The sequence below is a fragment of the Panicum virgatum genome, chromosome 5K, assembly GCF_016808335.1.
Source record: "Panicum virgatum strain AP13 chromosome 5K, P.virgatum_v5, whole genome shotgun sequence".
Classification (NCBI taxonomy): domain Eukaryota; kingdom Viridiplantae; phylum Streptophyta; class Magnoliopsida; order Poales; family Poaceae; genus Panicum; species Panicum virgatum.
Genome location: NC_053140.1, coordinates 45,956,640 through 45,972,742, shown reverse-complemented (window position 1 = coordinate 45,972,742; position 16,103 = coordinate 45,956,640). Strand labels below are relative to the sequence as shown.

General features: G+C 46.7%; 2 protein-coding genes across 3 annotated transcripts; both read right to left on the bottom strand.

The window, feature by feature from the left end:
- Positions 1-3,173: 3,173 nt before the first annotated feature.
- Positions 3,174-4,293, bottom strand: LOC120707804 (pathogen-associated molecular patterns-induced protein A70-like). Its single transcript, XM_039992821.1, has one exon. It carries the CDS (start codon positions 4,032-4,034, stop codon positions 3,306-3,308), a length of 729 nt encoding a protein of 242 aa, XP_039848755.1. The 5' UTR covers positions 4,035-4,293; the 3' UTR covers positions 3,174-3,305.
- Positions 4,294-7,436: 3,143 nt separating this feature from the next.
- Positions 7,437-15,809, bottom strand: LOC120707803 (WD-40 repeat-containing protein MSI4-like). Of its 2 annotated transcripts, XM_039992820.1 has the most exons (16): positions 15,508-15,809; positions 14,861-14,924; positions 14,594-14,680; positions 13,385-13,447; positions 13,104-13,169; positions 12,910-12,984; positions 12,751-12,826; positions 11,904-12,102; positions 10,725-10,806; positions 9,603-9,676; positions 9,392-9,503; positions 9,210-9,284; positions 9,032-9,093; positions 8,001-8,100; positions 7,697-7,845; positions 7,437-7,651 (listed from the first exon to the last, which is right to left on the bottom strand). In XM_039992820.1, exons 1-15 carry the CDS (start codon positions 15,630-15,632, stop codon positions 7,744-7,746), a joined length of 1,362 nt encoding a protein of 453 aa, XP_039848754.1. In that variant the 5' UTR covers positions 15,633-15,809; the 3' UTR covers positions 7,437-7,651; positions 7,697-7,743. The 2 variants fall into 2 exon arrangements, with proteins under 2 accessions (XP_039848754.1, XP_039848753.1); XM_039992819.1 differs by having other exon boundaries at positions 7,437-7,845.
- Positions 15,810-16,103: the final 294 nt, after the last annotated feature.

The following is a 16,103-nucleotide window of genomic DNA, read 5'->3' as shown; positions in this document are numbered from 1 at the left end:
AACCCTAAGGAGACCCTAAGGAGTCATAGTGTACGAATTATTCATTCGGCTAAAGCCAGCCGAAACATAAGGTACACTAGTAATTGGTTCAAGAGACGATGGATATGCAACTAAAGCTCCAGAACCGATCGGACCGGTTGGAACCGGTCCTCCATGACCGGTCTGACCGGTCTGCGAGACCGGTCTGACCGCTCCATGCGCGTGATACTGTTCTGGAGTTCTCTGACCATAAAAATTCATTGGCATGCCATATTGGGGTGCATGTGCTGCCGATGATTCAAGATGCATAGTATTATGATAGAAAGTGCCATCAATATTAGGTCTAGGAGTACCACTATCATCAATCAAAGGTTGCTTGCCTAATAATTTATCAATCATGTCTTGAACAGTAGCAAGTATTTTTTCTTGACCATTAACCACCAATTGAGTAATTTGCTCTAAAGTAGGCGGTGTTGTAGCACTTACAGTAGCACTTGATTTGGCTTGCTCATCTTCATCCGAAAGAATGACCACCTCCTCGTCCTTAAAGATATCACCCTTCCGATTCTTGGAAAAGTGAGACAAAAACCACCGACGCTTTTCTTCAAATTCTTTTTCCTTGTGCCGCTTGTTCTCCTCTTCACACTCCTTTATGAAGGCTTCATAAGATTGACGATCCTCGGGCGGCAATTCATCAACAGACGGTCTGCTGATGTTATCGGGATCGATCTCATCAGTATTCGACAGCTTCACCATGATAGTAGATGAAATAGATTAGATCGGTTTTAAATAACCAAGATCTTCTTCCCCAGCGGAGTCGCCAAAATATGTTGGCGCCAATCTAGGGCCAACACACGAATGCGCTTGATCGCGCGGTGAGCGACGGCACAATTGCAGTGCCGATGCTCAGACCGGTCGGGGTCCGGTTCGCCGGTGCAGAACGGCGAAATCCGACAAACGCTCGCCCGGGAGGGACCCCGTCAGGGCAAGCACGCGTAGGGTTGTTCTAGAATCGGCAGGCCACCTAGAACGCCTTCAGACGTCGCGGAGACGAAGGAAGAACAACAGAAAAGAGTTGGAAAGAGCTAGGATTTGGAGATAAAAATAGAAACAATAAACATAAAGAAAAGTAATATATTGATGTGTTTTTTTTGATCGATTGGATGTCTCAATCGGCCGTGGCCCTTTTATATTTATAGGGTGGGTGGACTTGTCCCGCAAGAAATCCTATTACAAGATCTAAATCTATAAAAATCTCTAGTTGTACTCGGACTCTGCTTGGACTGATCAGACCGGTCGGTCTCCTGCCGGGCAGGCTACAGCGCCCTACCGGTCAGACCGCTCGAACAGACCGGTCGATGCCAATTTTGACTGTCAACTGTGGTGATAATATATTGGTGACGAAAATCCAGGTGGAGATTTCAGAGAAAATGACTGGAGAGAGATTTGTTTGTTTATGAGGAAAGAATGACGAAAACATTTGACATTACAGGTTACCCCCTCGTCTCTGAAGTATTTCTCACCATGGACTATTGCCTTAAAATTGTGGCCAACGATATTAGTTAATCAGTTAAGTGAAATGAGTACCATTAGTTTTGTCGTCGAAAGTGCTTTAATCGTGTGTTGTGTGTTTATATAAACAAATATTTTGTATAAAAGATGAATAGTCAAACTGTTGAGAAAGTCAATAATGACAATTATTTTGAAACAAAGGGAGTACTAGATCATTGTTTTGCAGCGGTACAAATTTGTGAAGTGCAGTTATTGGCAGAGTAATATGAAAGCTGGAATTCCTTTTTTTTCCCAATGAAAAGCAATAACTTGACTTGACTTTAACCCCACAAATAACTGAAAATTTATGGTAACATACAAAAGCACTTAAATTTAGAGTAGTGAACACAACATATAAATATTTTTTTCTCAGCATGTTTTTGACGAACAAACTAAGTCCACAGTTTCTTACGAACAATCTATTAGAATTTTTGTCCTTGATATATAAGGCCACGTGAAAAAAAAAATCGCCGATCGAGTGAAGTGGGCTACAGAAAGCTAGCTACTAAACTCTAATTCTTGAACAAATGTGATAAACTCTTTAGCTGCCCACATGGAAAAAAAGCATCACTGGTGCGGGTGCATGGAAGCATGCACTAGCAGTTTCATTTCTCTCTGTGTATTCTAAAAGAATTTGGAACGGAAAACACATGGACGATTCCCTCTAATAACAAAAGTAAAAGGCATGCACCGACGAAGAAGCCGATTCCCAGACAACGGCGCGGACGGAGCACAAGCACAACCTTTTCCCCTTTTACTTTTCGAGCAGGCTCGTGATTTCGACGTGTACTCGCCGCGCGTGTACATACACGGTGTCCATTCACCCCACCGTTGGGGGTCCAAAAATAGCACGGCACGTTAGGGGCCAAAACGACTGTTGGTGCACATGATTACTCACTCGTGTGTGTGTGGTGTGACCAGTCGGTGGTTGTGCTAATACTGCTCCGCTGCTGTAGCAGCACCCTGGCAAATCAAAGGCACGTGACAAGCTCGTGAGGGGGACTTGGGAGTACTGGACAGGAGAAAATAAAGGGAAAGAGGCCTGTAATAGATAGGACCTTGGGCCCAAATGGTGAAATGGACACTCCGCAAACAGCCAATGTCCAGCCTCATCCATTCTGGGCCTCATCCCCTTTATAGGCTCAAATATCAGAAGGGGCCTTGTCTCTCACTAGTGTGACGACGAATCCTCGGTGGCTCAGGTTGTCTCTGCTTTCACTTTTCGAAATGTTTTTTTTTTCTTTGACATAGCAACTTCTCGAAATGTTAAAGGAGGGTGTTCGACCACCGGATTCTTTTGGCCGCAGACAAGCATCTGCGTTTGCATTAATTTAAGGAATGCTTTGCGGTCGCGAGGCATGGTGGCATCCGAATCTCTCTCTTTTCTTGCAGCGAGGAGAGAATACGAGCTTTCACAACGTTTTTCCTGGCAGAAGAATCTCTGAAATCCACAATCAGAGATTGCCAAGGCGAAAACAATCTGCGCCTTTATTTTCTCCTCGAACATCATGTTCTCAACTGTGTTATGAACTGTGGCAAGTGAGTACTTTCTTCCTGCGCTCTCTCTCCACGTTCTGCGACAAAGTAGTTCTAGTTCAACAACAGAGATGGGTCAAGTTGGACGCAGCAGACATGAATGAGACTACGATGAGAACATCGGCTGTTGTGCTTGCCAAAAAAAAATCGGCCGTACATTATACTGTATTGCAAATTGCATTACACCACGCGCACTCGGAAGCAAATGAACGCTGCTCCGTAGCTTGTAGCTGCGCGACCTACAAGCCGCGGTTGAGCATCTCCCTGTAGTTGAGCAGCGAGTTGAGCCGCTGCAGCTGCAGCTGCTGCCGGAACTTGTTGATGAAGTCCTCGGCGCGCGCGTCCACGCTCACCGCCGCGGCGGCGTCCTCCTCCTCCCTCACCACCAGCTGGGCTCGCCGCGCCGGGGCCCTCGGAGCGCGGCGCACCTGGGTCTGCGCCTGCGCCGGAGCGCGCTCCAGCTTCCTCACCTCCGAGCTCGACTTCGTCTTCGCCGCCCCGACCACCACCGCCTCGGCCTCCAAGTTCTTATTATTTGTGGCCCTGCGAGCCGCCGCCGGCAGCCTCGCGGCCGGCTCGGACCGGCTCCTGGCGTACTGGGCCTGCGCCTCTCGCGCGCCACCGCTGGTGCTGTCGTCGTCTGCCCCCGCGGAGAGGTGGTGGTTGTACTCGGGCGGGAAGTCGCCGGAGCGGAAGCGGTAGAGGCCCAGGGAGCGCAGCCGCTCCATGACCGACGAGGTGCGCGCGAGCGGCGCCGGAGGCGGCGGAGGAGCGTGCTGGTGCCGATCGCCGCAGTGCTGCTGGTAGCGATGGTCTTCGTCGAGTTGGTGGCGGCGGGAGCGGGAGGTGAGGGCGATGGTGCCGATGACCATGTTGAGCAGGAGGAAGAGCGTCGCCGGGGAGAAGTATCCGCGGACCAGCGACCACGGGTTAGCCGCCGCCGCGAACGCGTCCCCGCCGCCGTCCATCGACGAATTGAAACGAAGGTTGCCCGCGCGCAAGACGAGCGAGGAGAGGGGAGAGTGCGATCTGCAATGGCCTGGCCTCTAGAGCTCTTAGGGTGGGTCGGTCGGATATGCTGCTCGTGCTCGGTGTTGGCAACGGCCGCAGGGGCGCGGCCCTCTTATACGAGGAGCCTGGGGAGGGAGGGGGGGCACGCGGCGCTCGGATCGGTGGCCGGGGGAGAAGCGGGGAATGCTTGCCGGGAGGGGGAAACCGTGTGCCCGCGCGCGCTCTCACGGGATGGAGTGCCGCCTCTCCTCGTGCGCCGGCCGGTAGGCGGCAGCCGACCATCCACCGTGCCCGTGCCAGGTTGGAGATCCCGAAGCCCATGAGCCTGGTCGAATGAATGCGAGCACGGGGCCGCTGCGCCTACGCGTCGGTGGCTGCGTTCCATCGTGAGACTGACTCCAACAACAACAACATGCATTTTTTTAAAAGCAAATTACCGATTACCTCGCGTGTACAGTATAGCAATCACATTTCTTCCGCTCCCCATCTCCTCTGTGCCTCGCGCTCGCGCCACCTCCTCCGGGCACGGCCAGCCAGCACGGCGGGCACTTAGGCGCCGCCGGACACACCACTCCTCCCTTGCTCCTCCTCCGCCGGCGAGCCATTGCGACGCGCGGCCCTCCGATCCCCTGCACCTCTTCCGTCGGCCAGCAGCGAGCGGCGGCGCCTCCCCTACTCCCTCTGCCAGCGAGATGCGGGAGGAGACGGCGGCGCAGCAGAGCGGTCACGATGGGGTGGCCCCGTCCTCCTCCGCCACGGTCGATTCAAGCTCCGCCGCCGCCGATTTGACTCTGCAGGAGCCGATTCAAGGTCCACAGGTGCCGATTCGTGCTTCACCGTTGTCGGTTCGACTTCCACCGCCGTCGAGGCTGGGTCCAGCCCCCTCCCCTCCCTTTGCTCCGGCTGTGACAGGGGAGGAGGGCAGCGTCGCGCGCCGCGCGGGGAAGGAGGGAGGCGGAGCGACAGGGGCGCAGGGGAAAGGAGGGAGCAGGGGGCCACGGCGGCGCGGAGGAGGGGCGCAGCGGCGCAGAGGCCATGGCGGCTCGAAGGCGGTAGAGGAGCGACGTGTATGGGAGAAGACAGCGGCGTGACGGGTGGCCCCGTCCTCCTCCAGCGCTCTCCTCCGTCGGAGCTCCCCTCCCCTCTCCTCCGCTCCCGTCCCACCGGCGGCGGCGCATCGAGCAGCTCGGAGGCCCAGGTCGGCGGAGCTCCCCGCCCTCCCTCTCCCTCTCCTCCCCTGCGGCGGGCTCAAATGCATTCGAGGAGAGAGGGATTGCACTTTAACCTCTTATCTCTCCTCGAAGGCAGTGCTCGTCTGGTGGAAGACTTGCCTCGTGTGAACAGTAGTAATTGGAGAGGCAAAATGTGTTTGCGTGCTCTTGCTGGAGTCAGTCTGAGGAGATACTAGTGGCGCTGTCTGGCTACCACAAGTTTCTACTCCCTCCATTTCAAATTATAAGTCATTCCAAGAATTTTCGAGAGTCAAACCATTTTAAAGTTTGACCAAAATTATAGAGAGAAATGTAAAAATTTATGACATCAAATAGGTGTACTATAAAAATATAGCTAATAAAAAATCTAATGATACTTAATTGGTATCATAAATACTATTATTTTGTCATATAAATTTGATTAAATTTGAAAAACTTTGACTCTACAAAATTGTTGGAATGACTTATAATTTGGAACGGAAGACTGATGCTGTCCATCGAGGAAGAGTGATGCTGTCCATCGAGCTTGCCTTGAAGATCAGTTCGGAGAGCAATTGCGGTCTCCTTTTTTTGGCAGCGCCTGATCGGTGATACCTGCATGGGCTCGATTCGTGGTTCCATGTTCTAGATAAACAGAGAAATGGTTGTAGGACTGAACGAGAAATGAGGACATGGAACTGAAGGCCTTTCGCTTCACTGCCTTGGCTTGGCGCGCAGCAAGCTAGAAGTGACCATGCAGCAAGTCCAAACGTGGCATCGATCGAGGGTGGAGTGAGCAAACCATGGCTTCGACGGGTTGATGAGCAAACACCGTGGGGAGTAGAGTAGCCGACTAGCCGTCCAGCAACAGCCCACCTAGTGCTCATCAGTACAGTTGTGTGTCAGCGTGGTACGATGCGTCACGTGTTCCCGTGTTCTTGCTTCCGATCGATCAGAACTCAGAGGCTGGTCAAACCTAACCACCAGCAAGATACGTACTCCCGTCAGCATACGCACATGTCCATCTTCTAGCGATGGACACTTGTCACTTGGACAGGACATATATTCATCTTTTCTCTTCTTTTCATTTTTGCGAGGCAGGATGGTGGTGTTCATCAATGCACCATCACACCGTAGTACCATACCATCTTTTCTTAAGCATCAATCACACGAGGAGCCAACGACTCCGGAGTCCGGATCCAGTTCCACGAGCCTGCCTGAATTGCTGCATCAATGCAAGCATGGGCTATCAGCGCGTTGCATTCATCAGCTACTGTGCTTTGTCGTGAGAAAAATAGCTGCATAACTACAGACAGTGTCTGCTAATAGTATATTTCCGTGGAGTGATGTGAGTTGATCGAATGCCTCTGTTCTAAACAAACGGAAAGACGACTCCCTGGAAATGAACTAGCATATTGCTGCAAGTAAGTGCAGCATCGTCGCTATATTACATCTGTTCTTCGCCTGTTCTTGCTTGCTTCTGTTTTGGTTCCGAGATCGGAAGCTCGGAACAGAGCAGGTCAAGGTCAAGTGGTCAACCTGACCGAGTCAGTACTACCAGCACTTCGTTCACAGGCAGCAGTAACGCTTTATGAGAAATCCCGGCAACACATGGATCTCCAATAGCGTGTGCACATGACGATCTTACTAAAAGAATTTGAATCAAGATCCGTCCAAACCCACATTTTTTTTTTCTAATGATGATTGACGACCGACCATGCTCGAAATAAACAGGACGATGACCCGGGAATGATGCGCATCAACGGCTCAACGCCATACCCATCTTCTTTGTTTGGGAAAGTTTTTTTTTTCGGAATTCCGGCGCAGCTGAGCGAGCCTGCACGTACTCAGCGAGCGCTCATGCAATCCCTGCATCACGAATGGATGGCGGCCATTACGACTTCTACGTGAACAAGAGTACATGAAGTCAAGCAATCAAAACAAGCCCTTTGCAATACCCATGTATTCTGGTTTCAATCCTTGCGTTGCATTGTCCGTTTATACACGCAAAGTTAGGTATATGTCCCTCGACTCAGTTACACGCAAACTGAGCTATAGGTTCAACTTCTCTATATGTTCCTCGAGTCAGCATGCTTACACTTTTCTAGATTTAAACGAGACACGTAATAAACGGACCTTGCTCCACGTGGTAGCTAGGTCGTAAGCAAATTTAAGACTTGCACACTTCACAATCTCACTAGGTCCAATAGAAGAATTCAGAATAACTGTCAACAATATCCAGCAATATATAGTCGGCCTACAGACTACGGAGATATCCAGCTCTGCTACGTTCGCAGATGCTCAGTTTAGTCACACAACAAGCTTAATACAAGCTCACAAGTCGCGGGTCTTGGAGCATGAATCAGAGGACAATACCAATGTCAACTGAAGCCATTGTTAATGGCTAGGAAACTAGTAACACCTACTCAGAGTCTGCACTCTGCACTGCATTGGATTCCACAGATAATCACAGGATTCAGTTCCTCGGAGTGCAGCTGGCCAAGTGAGCCTTGAAATTCTCCAGTTCTTGGAGAACTTCCTCCTCTGGGCGGTAGATCAAATCACTCATCCGCCATATCTGAACAAATAAAATTGTAAGAAAAGAACAGAATCGATATGAATAAAGGGCAAGGGAAACATATAGGTTTAGTAGCTCCATTATCAGTGAAAATACAGCTCACTTTTGTCTTGTCAATTCACAATCGTTTGCAAAATCACAAGAAAGACCAGTACCTGCAGTGTTCCACCTCCACCAGTGCTCTCACCGTCATCTGAGACACTGACGATCGTCCAAGGATCCGATGAATTCCAGTGGAAGTCTACAATCTTATCCCTGCCAGAATATGCAATATGAAATTCATGGTATATAATGGGACCACATAAAGAAAAAGAAAGGTTGTGTTTTTATGTTTTGTGTCATGTGCTAAAAGGATGTTTCACATAAAGAGAAATATGCATAGGGAAAGATACTGGATACCCTAGTCCCCAGGCTAGAAAACAAGGGTCTATTTCTGTTTGATTTCGTATGGAGATACTAAACAGATTACTACTCAATTCGCTACCGGGAGGGGGCTGTACATAGAGGCCGTAACCAAACCACTATGTCAAAGAGTTTTTTTTTTGGGTGGGTGGGTGGGGGGGGGGGGTGGGGGGGTGACCCTTTCAAGATGAGCCTGAAAGCAAAAGCCTAACAGGACTAGAGACAAAACTGTGGTAGGGTACTTCCAAGCTATGAAAGACAAAAGATGAAAGCGAGCCCAGAAGACAGGAAGGAATAAGGAGATCCTCTCTACCCCTGTTATTAAAACGACGTTTTCACGACGTTTTCACGACGTTTTCTCTTGTGAAATAGACGTTTAAACGTTTAAAACGTCCGTTTAAACGTTAAAACGTCCATCGTTTCGTTAAAATCTACCCTCTATTCGTTTCGTCGTTTTATCGTTTTAATAAGCTTGCTCTCTACACTTCTATAATGACACAGGGGCGCAGCGATTGTAAATATTCTGTAGCGCCCTTGCACAAGTAGAAGAAAGGAATAGAATATCCTAGAGCAAGCTTGCAACTGAACAAAAGGGGCTGGATATGAGCTTTAAATACACCACCCTCCATCAGTGAGAGCAGTAAAAAACGTTTGGGGGCATATTGCTACCCAAATGGAATAATGATCGACTGATGCACTAATTTTGTCTCAAATCCTGGAAGTCCCTTTCAGGCTCTGGAGGTCCCTATTTGTTCAGGGGGCTTTCCCCCCAACAGCATCGTACCTGTGACCAGCATGTTGAAAGAAAAGCCCAGCTGGTACGTTAGAATTTTTTTTCTTCCCAACCTGTCATCGCAAAAGGAAAAAAGAATATTCAGGCGAGAAAAGTACACGAGAAAACAATAAAGGAACTGAATCCCATCACTCTTCAGCCTTCACAAATCATTGTGCAGAATTCCAACCTTCTCATGATCCCACACATTTAAGAAACCATCTTCCGCAGAACTTCCGAAAACAGATGCTCTGTCAGGTGACCACTGGAACACAAAAGGTTTGAATTAGGTCTAAAAGGCATTCAAAAACAATGTAAGAAATAACCATATCTGCATAAATGAAAATAATAACAAATATTATCATGGCATGCCTGGACACAAAGAACAGCAGCTTTATGGCCCTCGAATTTGTGAATTGGAGAACCAGCTCCTCCAGAACCCAGATTGCGACGATCCCACATACGGACAGAGTTATCAGCAGAACTGAAATATCAATTGAAATTCTCACTACTCAAATATGTACAAAAAACGATGAAGGAAGATGGGACCCATCTTCCACATGATGAGGGACTAACATCATACCCAGTTAAGATATAGTTAACATCAAGCGGATTCCAATCCACACAATGAACATCCCCACTATGAGCTTTCTCAACCTGGAAATCAAGAATAAAGAAGTTTCAACATCTTATAGAATTCCATCACTATGTTGAGAAATAAAATTAAAAGGTACGAGGTATAAAAAAAATACAAAGTCACAGGGGCAACACTGCATTAAGTTTGCGTGGTGCCCTTGCACGAGGGTAAGAAAATTTTCTACACTAGCCAGGCTCATATTCACCATATATTGCTACAAATTTTTGCATGCTCCTTAAGGGGCGCACAACGGTAAGTTTAGAGCTAGCTTCGCCCATGCGAAGTCACCCTATTTGGAATAAGATTAAGAAAAAAAAACACCTGGGAAAAATCTAGTCAAATGGACTCATTGAATTGAGAATGTGTGGACAGCAAGGTGATTGCGACATCATGGCCCAATTCGAATTAAAGCCTTTTTTGTTAAGGGGTGGGGGCCTTGCAAGTTGAGGGTAAGTTACACCAACATATAATGCTTCTAGAGTCCATGCCACCAACCCAGGTTAACCCTTATACGTAAAGTGAGGACGAAAGTGTAAGCTACTTAGTGGGAGTGTGTGGTCCACTCAGCGTGAGTGAAACTGAACCGTTTGGACTAAAGAGTACTACAGCAGTAGATCCCCGCCTGTGGGGCTGCCAACTCTGGTTCTCAATAAACAGAGGGTCACGCTGCAATGTACCGCTTTTAGCGTGTTCCAGCCTTCGGTCCCTTTTCTCAACTTTACCTTCCCCATGGCTCGAGTTTTTTTTTTCTGGACTCGTTAAATCAGAGTCACAGATCCAACTTTTCAAGGAATTTTGTGTTCCTCCGGTTATTTAAAATGCAAAACTACTGGAGGAAACAGAACCAGAAATATCATGCAAGTAAAATATGCCAGGCCCATTTGACTAACTAAATCATTCAATGTGATGTAGCTGACCATACTAAACCCTCTTATCTCATTAATAAACAACATTACGTCGCCTCTTCAAGTTAAGATATGTTATTACAAAACATGAGTATTGCATTCATGCACTCAAACTTCTGCCAGAAACAAAATTGATCCAATTGAGATAAGAGGAGCATGTTACCTTAACAGCCGGGCTCGTACCAGTCCGGGCATCCCAGAGAATAAGACAAGCATCATCACCCACACTACAGAATTCCTGTGCACTTCATCCCAAAAGGGAAACAACAGAGACATGTATTAATATAAACAAAAATGAAAATGAGGCATAAGTCCACACAGATGTTCAGAGACAGCTGCCATTAATTCACAATTAACAATAATATTAAAAAAGATGAGATGTTTTGCATAATTGCATCCATCCCAACCAACCCCACACCAACTCAGGTAAACCAACAAAGTGACGAGGGAGTACCAGCTAAGCAAAGCCAATACAAAGCCACAACATACAAAGTAAACCATCCAAGGGAACAAGTGAAATATAGACAAACCACCTGAAGCCATGCAAAGAAGCTACAACAAAGGGTGACTTCACTTTCTGCTGAATTTCACTCTTAACATATTAAAGGATCTTATACTACCTCAACGTTCTAATTTGTGTTGCTTAGGTTTACATGTGAGAGATGGAGATGCTCAAACTATGAAGGTTTATGTGGAGGACAAGACACATTATGTGGTGGACAACATGGACGCTGCCCAAGCTGAGAAGGGCTACATGAAGACAAAGGTTTACAAATGCTTCAACTTCCCATGCATGCGAAAATAGATCTATGAAATTTCAGGATGCACAATGCATGTGATTGGAAAGCTTATTTAGCCTACTTTCAGACATAACAAAATAGAACGTCATTGCTTCGAGGTGATCATTGAGTTAGCTTATCTTCATAGACTGAAAGGCCCTTTTACACCCCACTAGGAGGGTTGTTCCTAGTATAAATACCCCTTGCATATAAGCTATTTTAAGACTATTGATAATCTACTTCGAACCCTTTTGCTCCTATATGTGTGCTAACAATTTCAGAGTGATCTCTACTCCTTTTGCTTTTGTGGCTCCCAATTGGTGCTCCTGCTTCGATTGATTGCAGTTTGTGTTGGTTGATTCCTTGAGAGTGTAGTTGGGCAATCCATGATTCAGGTTGTTGCTATGAGAGTGGTTAGATTTGAAATAATCTGCCAAGTTGCACTAGTTATCTTGCCCACTTCCAGCTAGTTTTCTTATTCATGATCCTACATCGTGAGATCGGGACTGTAGCCTTATCAGATTGTTTTGAAGGCAGCCAAAAAAACAGAGAATGCTATTTACCTGGAAGGGCAGAACTGAACATCTTCAACAGTGCTGTCATGTCCATGGAATATACCCCGAGGATCAACTTTGGGACTCTCCTTTTCATTCGCAGTTTTGCCAGACTGCTTGCTGCCAGATGCTCCAGGAGAAGATGAGGAATCCCCAAGGGCAGATATGTGGTCTTGGATGCTCCACAAGACAACAGATTTGTCCTTTCCTATTAAAAATTTATATTTGAACAAAAACATAGATCACCACTTATCGAAGCACTATACTCAATAAGAATTTAAAAAACTGCTCTTTCCCTAGGGTCTGTTCAGCTTGGAAATGGAATTACAAGAAGGTGTAATGGTGACTAGGTTCCATTCCAACTTCTTTTCCGTGTCTTAAAGTTAGCCACTGGATCTCTCTCCGACTAAATCAGGACTGAACCTGTCCATACTTGCATGCACTAGTTACCATGGAGTCCAAGTGACACAATTGTGCATAGTCTGCCAAAAATGGGACACAGGGAGGAAGGGAGGGTGGGAGAGAGATTGCCAAGGATATTGTTGATCAGAGTTAAAATGATGCTGTTCAGATGTTGGCATAAATTGGCTAGAGATGTAAACCCTAGGGCACAAGATTAACTCGACAGTAACTAAATGCAACGGTAGTACAATATGGTTACTTGTTAACAAGGGTACACATCACTAAGGACACTTGTCAATGCAACAAGGGAACATTTTCATTTTCATTCAGCAAAAGTTTTTCAAAGCTACGGCGCGCACGCTCGAGATGTTGAAAGAAACAGGATAAATAGTTGATTCCGAAAAGAGAAGGGGCAGCAATAAGTAAGCATACAACAAGATGGAAATGTGTTAACCTCCTGACAGTACATATGGTTCTGCTGGACACATGGCAAGCGCGAATTCAGCATTTTCCTGATGTCCTGTTAATATCTGACAAACAGTTGATGCCAGTAAGCCCTGTGCCAGAAAGAAAAGAGTATATCTGGCACATTGAACTAAACAAACAATGGTACCAGATCAGGCCGAGATTCAGTTGCTCCTAGGACAGCATGTCTATTTGGTTGGGCTTCAACATCCCAAATAAGTACCTGAATGACAATGAAAAAAAGGCTGACACCCATAAATCTATCACTGCCTCACTGGAATAGTTATAGAGATATTGGTTCCATCACAATAATTAAACAGCAGTATAATGGGCTGGACGTACATCTGGACTGTCGGTGTGAGTGGCTATGATCTTACTGTTCTGTGGAAGCTCCCTGATTCTGTTAACCTGTTTTGCATGATAAGGGCAGAGATAATGCATCAGCCATGCGGTTTAACAAATTAAGAAAATCATCATGTCACTACACTTCAGAGAGGAAAGCAAACTGAGCTATAAGGCTGAAAAGCCAATACAAAACGGCCACATTGAAGGTGAGCAAAAGCAACATGTAACAACGAGTGTAAAACACAAAACAGCCAAATTCAGTAGAACACGACTCTTACCTCACCAGGATGAACTATAGTCTTATACTTCTTCACAAAAGGCGATCGTGCTTCCTCATTGAACTGCAAAAGGAATGTAAATCTGCTGAGCACCATTGTAACCCAATAAAAATAGAACCAGAAACCCCTTGGTCTTGTTGAAGGATCAATTTAACACTATGGACATTTTGGAGACACCAGCGTCACACTACCAGTTCATGGCCTCAGATTATCTGTACCAAAATATTTGTCCGGTCACCCCAGGCAATTTTCCTAGTAAAAATAACCGCTCCCACTTCCGAATTGTGTAATGCCTCAGGAGCTCAACTATGCTCAATGAGTATTTTCATGCAAAGAAGAAATGAAAATGGGCCCTTCAGGAGCGTTGTAATTTGAACATGCCACCTCTAGATATGACCATTCAGGTTAAAAATAATTTGAGCACGTTCCTACAATTGTCAAATGAAATACGTGAGAACTTGTTACTAACTAATGCCGGTAATTCACATGTTGATTATTAGTCCAATATCTGTGAGTCAGGGCCCATGTTCTTGTTCTCCTCGTTTTTTGACGATTAGACCAACCGCATCATGAGTTTGAACTTTGTATCCATCAAGCTTAATTTGCAATTTATAAGATTGTGTTTTTTATATTCTTGCCCGTATTTTTCTACTCACATGCAAGAATAGCCTTGTCAGCAAGGCTTGCTTTGGCATGGTTGATAACCAACTGACCTGTGTTTTGCAGGATTACGATCAGTTCTCATCGGAGCCAGATCATCAACGTCAAGCCTCTACCAATCAAATTTATCCTACCTATTGGAAGATCGGGCCAACATTACCATTATGGCATTACATTGTTTCTCAATGTGGGATTAACTGGAGGACTGCAACAGTATGTGAAGGCTGCTGATGAGGAAGACGGAGTAGACAGAAGGTTGTGGTTATTCAGGATGAGGGTTTAAAAGCTTAGAGAGGTTGAACAACATTGGTTCTTTTGTAATCAACCAACATATTGCTTCCTGACATGCAGCATTTGTTCATTGACAGGTTGAAGGAGTAAAACGGTTAGCACACTCTGTTGAGCAAAAGTCCAATTTTCTGATTATGCTAAGATGAGACGAAATTGACATCAAAGGTCAGGTAGATGCCACAAGACACGGCTGAGAGCTCATGCACTTCTGCTACCAACAGAACAGAACTGTAATCAATGCAACAGACAGTAACTAACCTGTGAGATATGTTCAGCAGCTGCAACCCTTGGTTTGACAACTTCACAGTTCGCAATAACCAGAGTATTAGGCACACTCCCATCCGTCTGAAACCATATCATGACAACCAACTCCTATAGTTAGCTCCGATAAAGAAAATGTGTGTACTCATTAACCAACTAAAACATAAGCATCAGCTGCATTTGCATCTTGAAACTTCACAATTAGCTTCAGCTTCATAACATTTTGAAAGAGCTAAAACAATATGTGCTCGCAGATGCGCTTGCCTGCTCAGATAGGTAAAGGCGCTGGCGATTCTTGTAGGTAGCTTTCTCAAATTGCGGGCCCCACCTGTCCAACCAAAGATCAGCATCATAAGTGGGAGGATCCAAGCATTGAAGCAACTTAATAAAGAGAAAGCAACCAATCTGCGAATATTTATCTTCAGCTTCAAAACATCTGGCTAGATAACAGAATGTGTCAGGACTCTGATCAATCCTAGGATTTTCAAGAGTTAACTCATTTTGAATTGAAATTGGATCCACATCCCTTCCTGCCCAAACAGGTACTTAAGTCACTACTGCAGGAATTACATAAACACACAAGCTCTTAGCCCCCAACCCAAACAGTAATAGACCACAAAAAAACCACCCGCTCATAAACCCTAGCATCGCAAAACACTACTAACCCAGCATCCAGGCCCACCATTCCCACCCCGTATCACGCTATCCCTATCAACGCAACAACCACGCGACAGATCTTGAACCACCGCAAGCACAGCCCCGGACCAAAACCCTAGACGGTAAAGCCGAACGACCAACCCCTCAAAACCCTAATCCGGCAGGAATCCCCACGAAACGACGGGAACGGGCATGAAACGACCGAGAACAGCAAGTAGGAAGGAGGAGGGAGTGCGGTGGGCAGAGGATGTTACCGGCAGGACAGCGACGGCCAGACGAGGTTGTGGTTGGCGAACCAGTCGTAGAGCACCGGAATGAGCGACTTCCACTGCGCGTAGCGCTCATCCACCGCCGCCCTCGAGCCGCTCCTCTCCTTCATCTCCGACAGCGGTGGACTCCGCCGGCGGCGACTGCCCCGCGCCTCCCACTCCCACGCTTTCGGCTACTGCGGGAGCGTGTGCTGGCGTCCCGAGTCTGGAGGTTTCTGTCTGCCTCCGCGGCCGAGCCACTGCGTTGCGAGCAGAGAGCAGAGGGGGATCCAATGCTGGGAGCGGAGCGGGGGGAGCTGAGAGATGGACGAGACGCATGGGCTGGGCCAGGTTGCATTTGGGCCGGTAGTCATAGGTGCTGCGTTAAGTTGGGCTGGCGCGTGAGACTTCTAATAAATGCCTGTCAACAAGTTGGTTTTCGTTCTTTTCTTATTCTTTTTTTCCTTTTCGCTGATTTAAGGAATAGTATAACATTTCTTTTCCTTCAACTCTAACTTTTTTTCGAGTAAAAAAAAACTCTAAATTTTTTCTCCCTCAAAAACCACTCAATGTTATGTTTCAAATGGTAGTATTTTGTGATA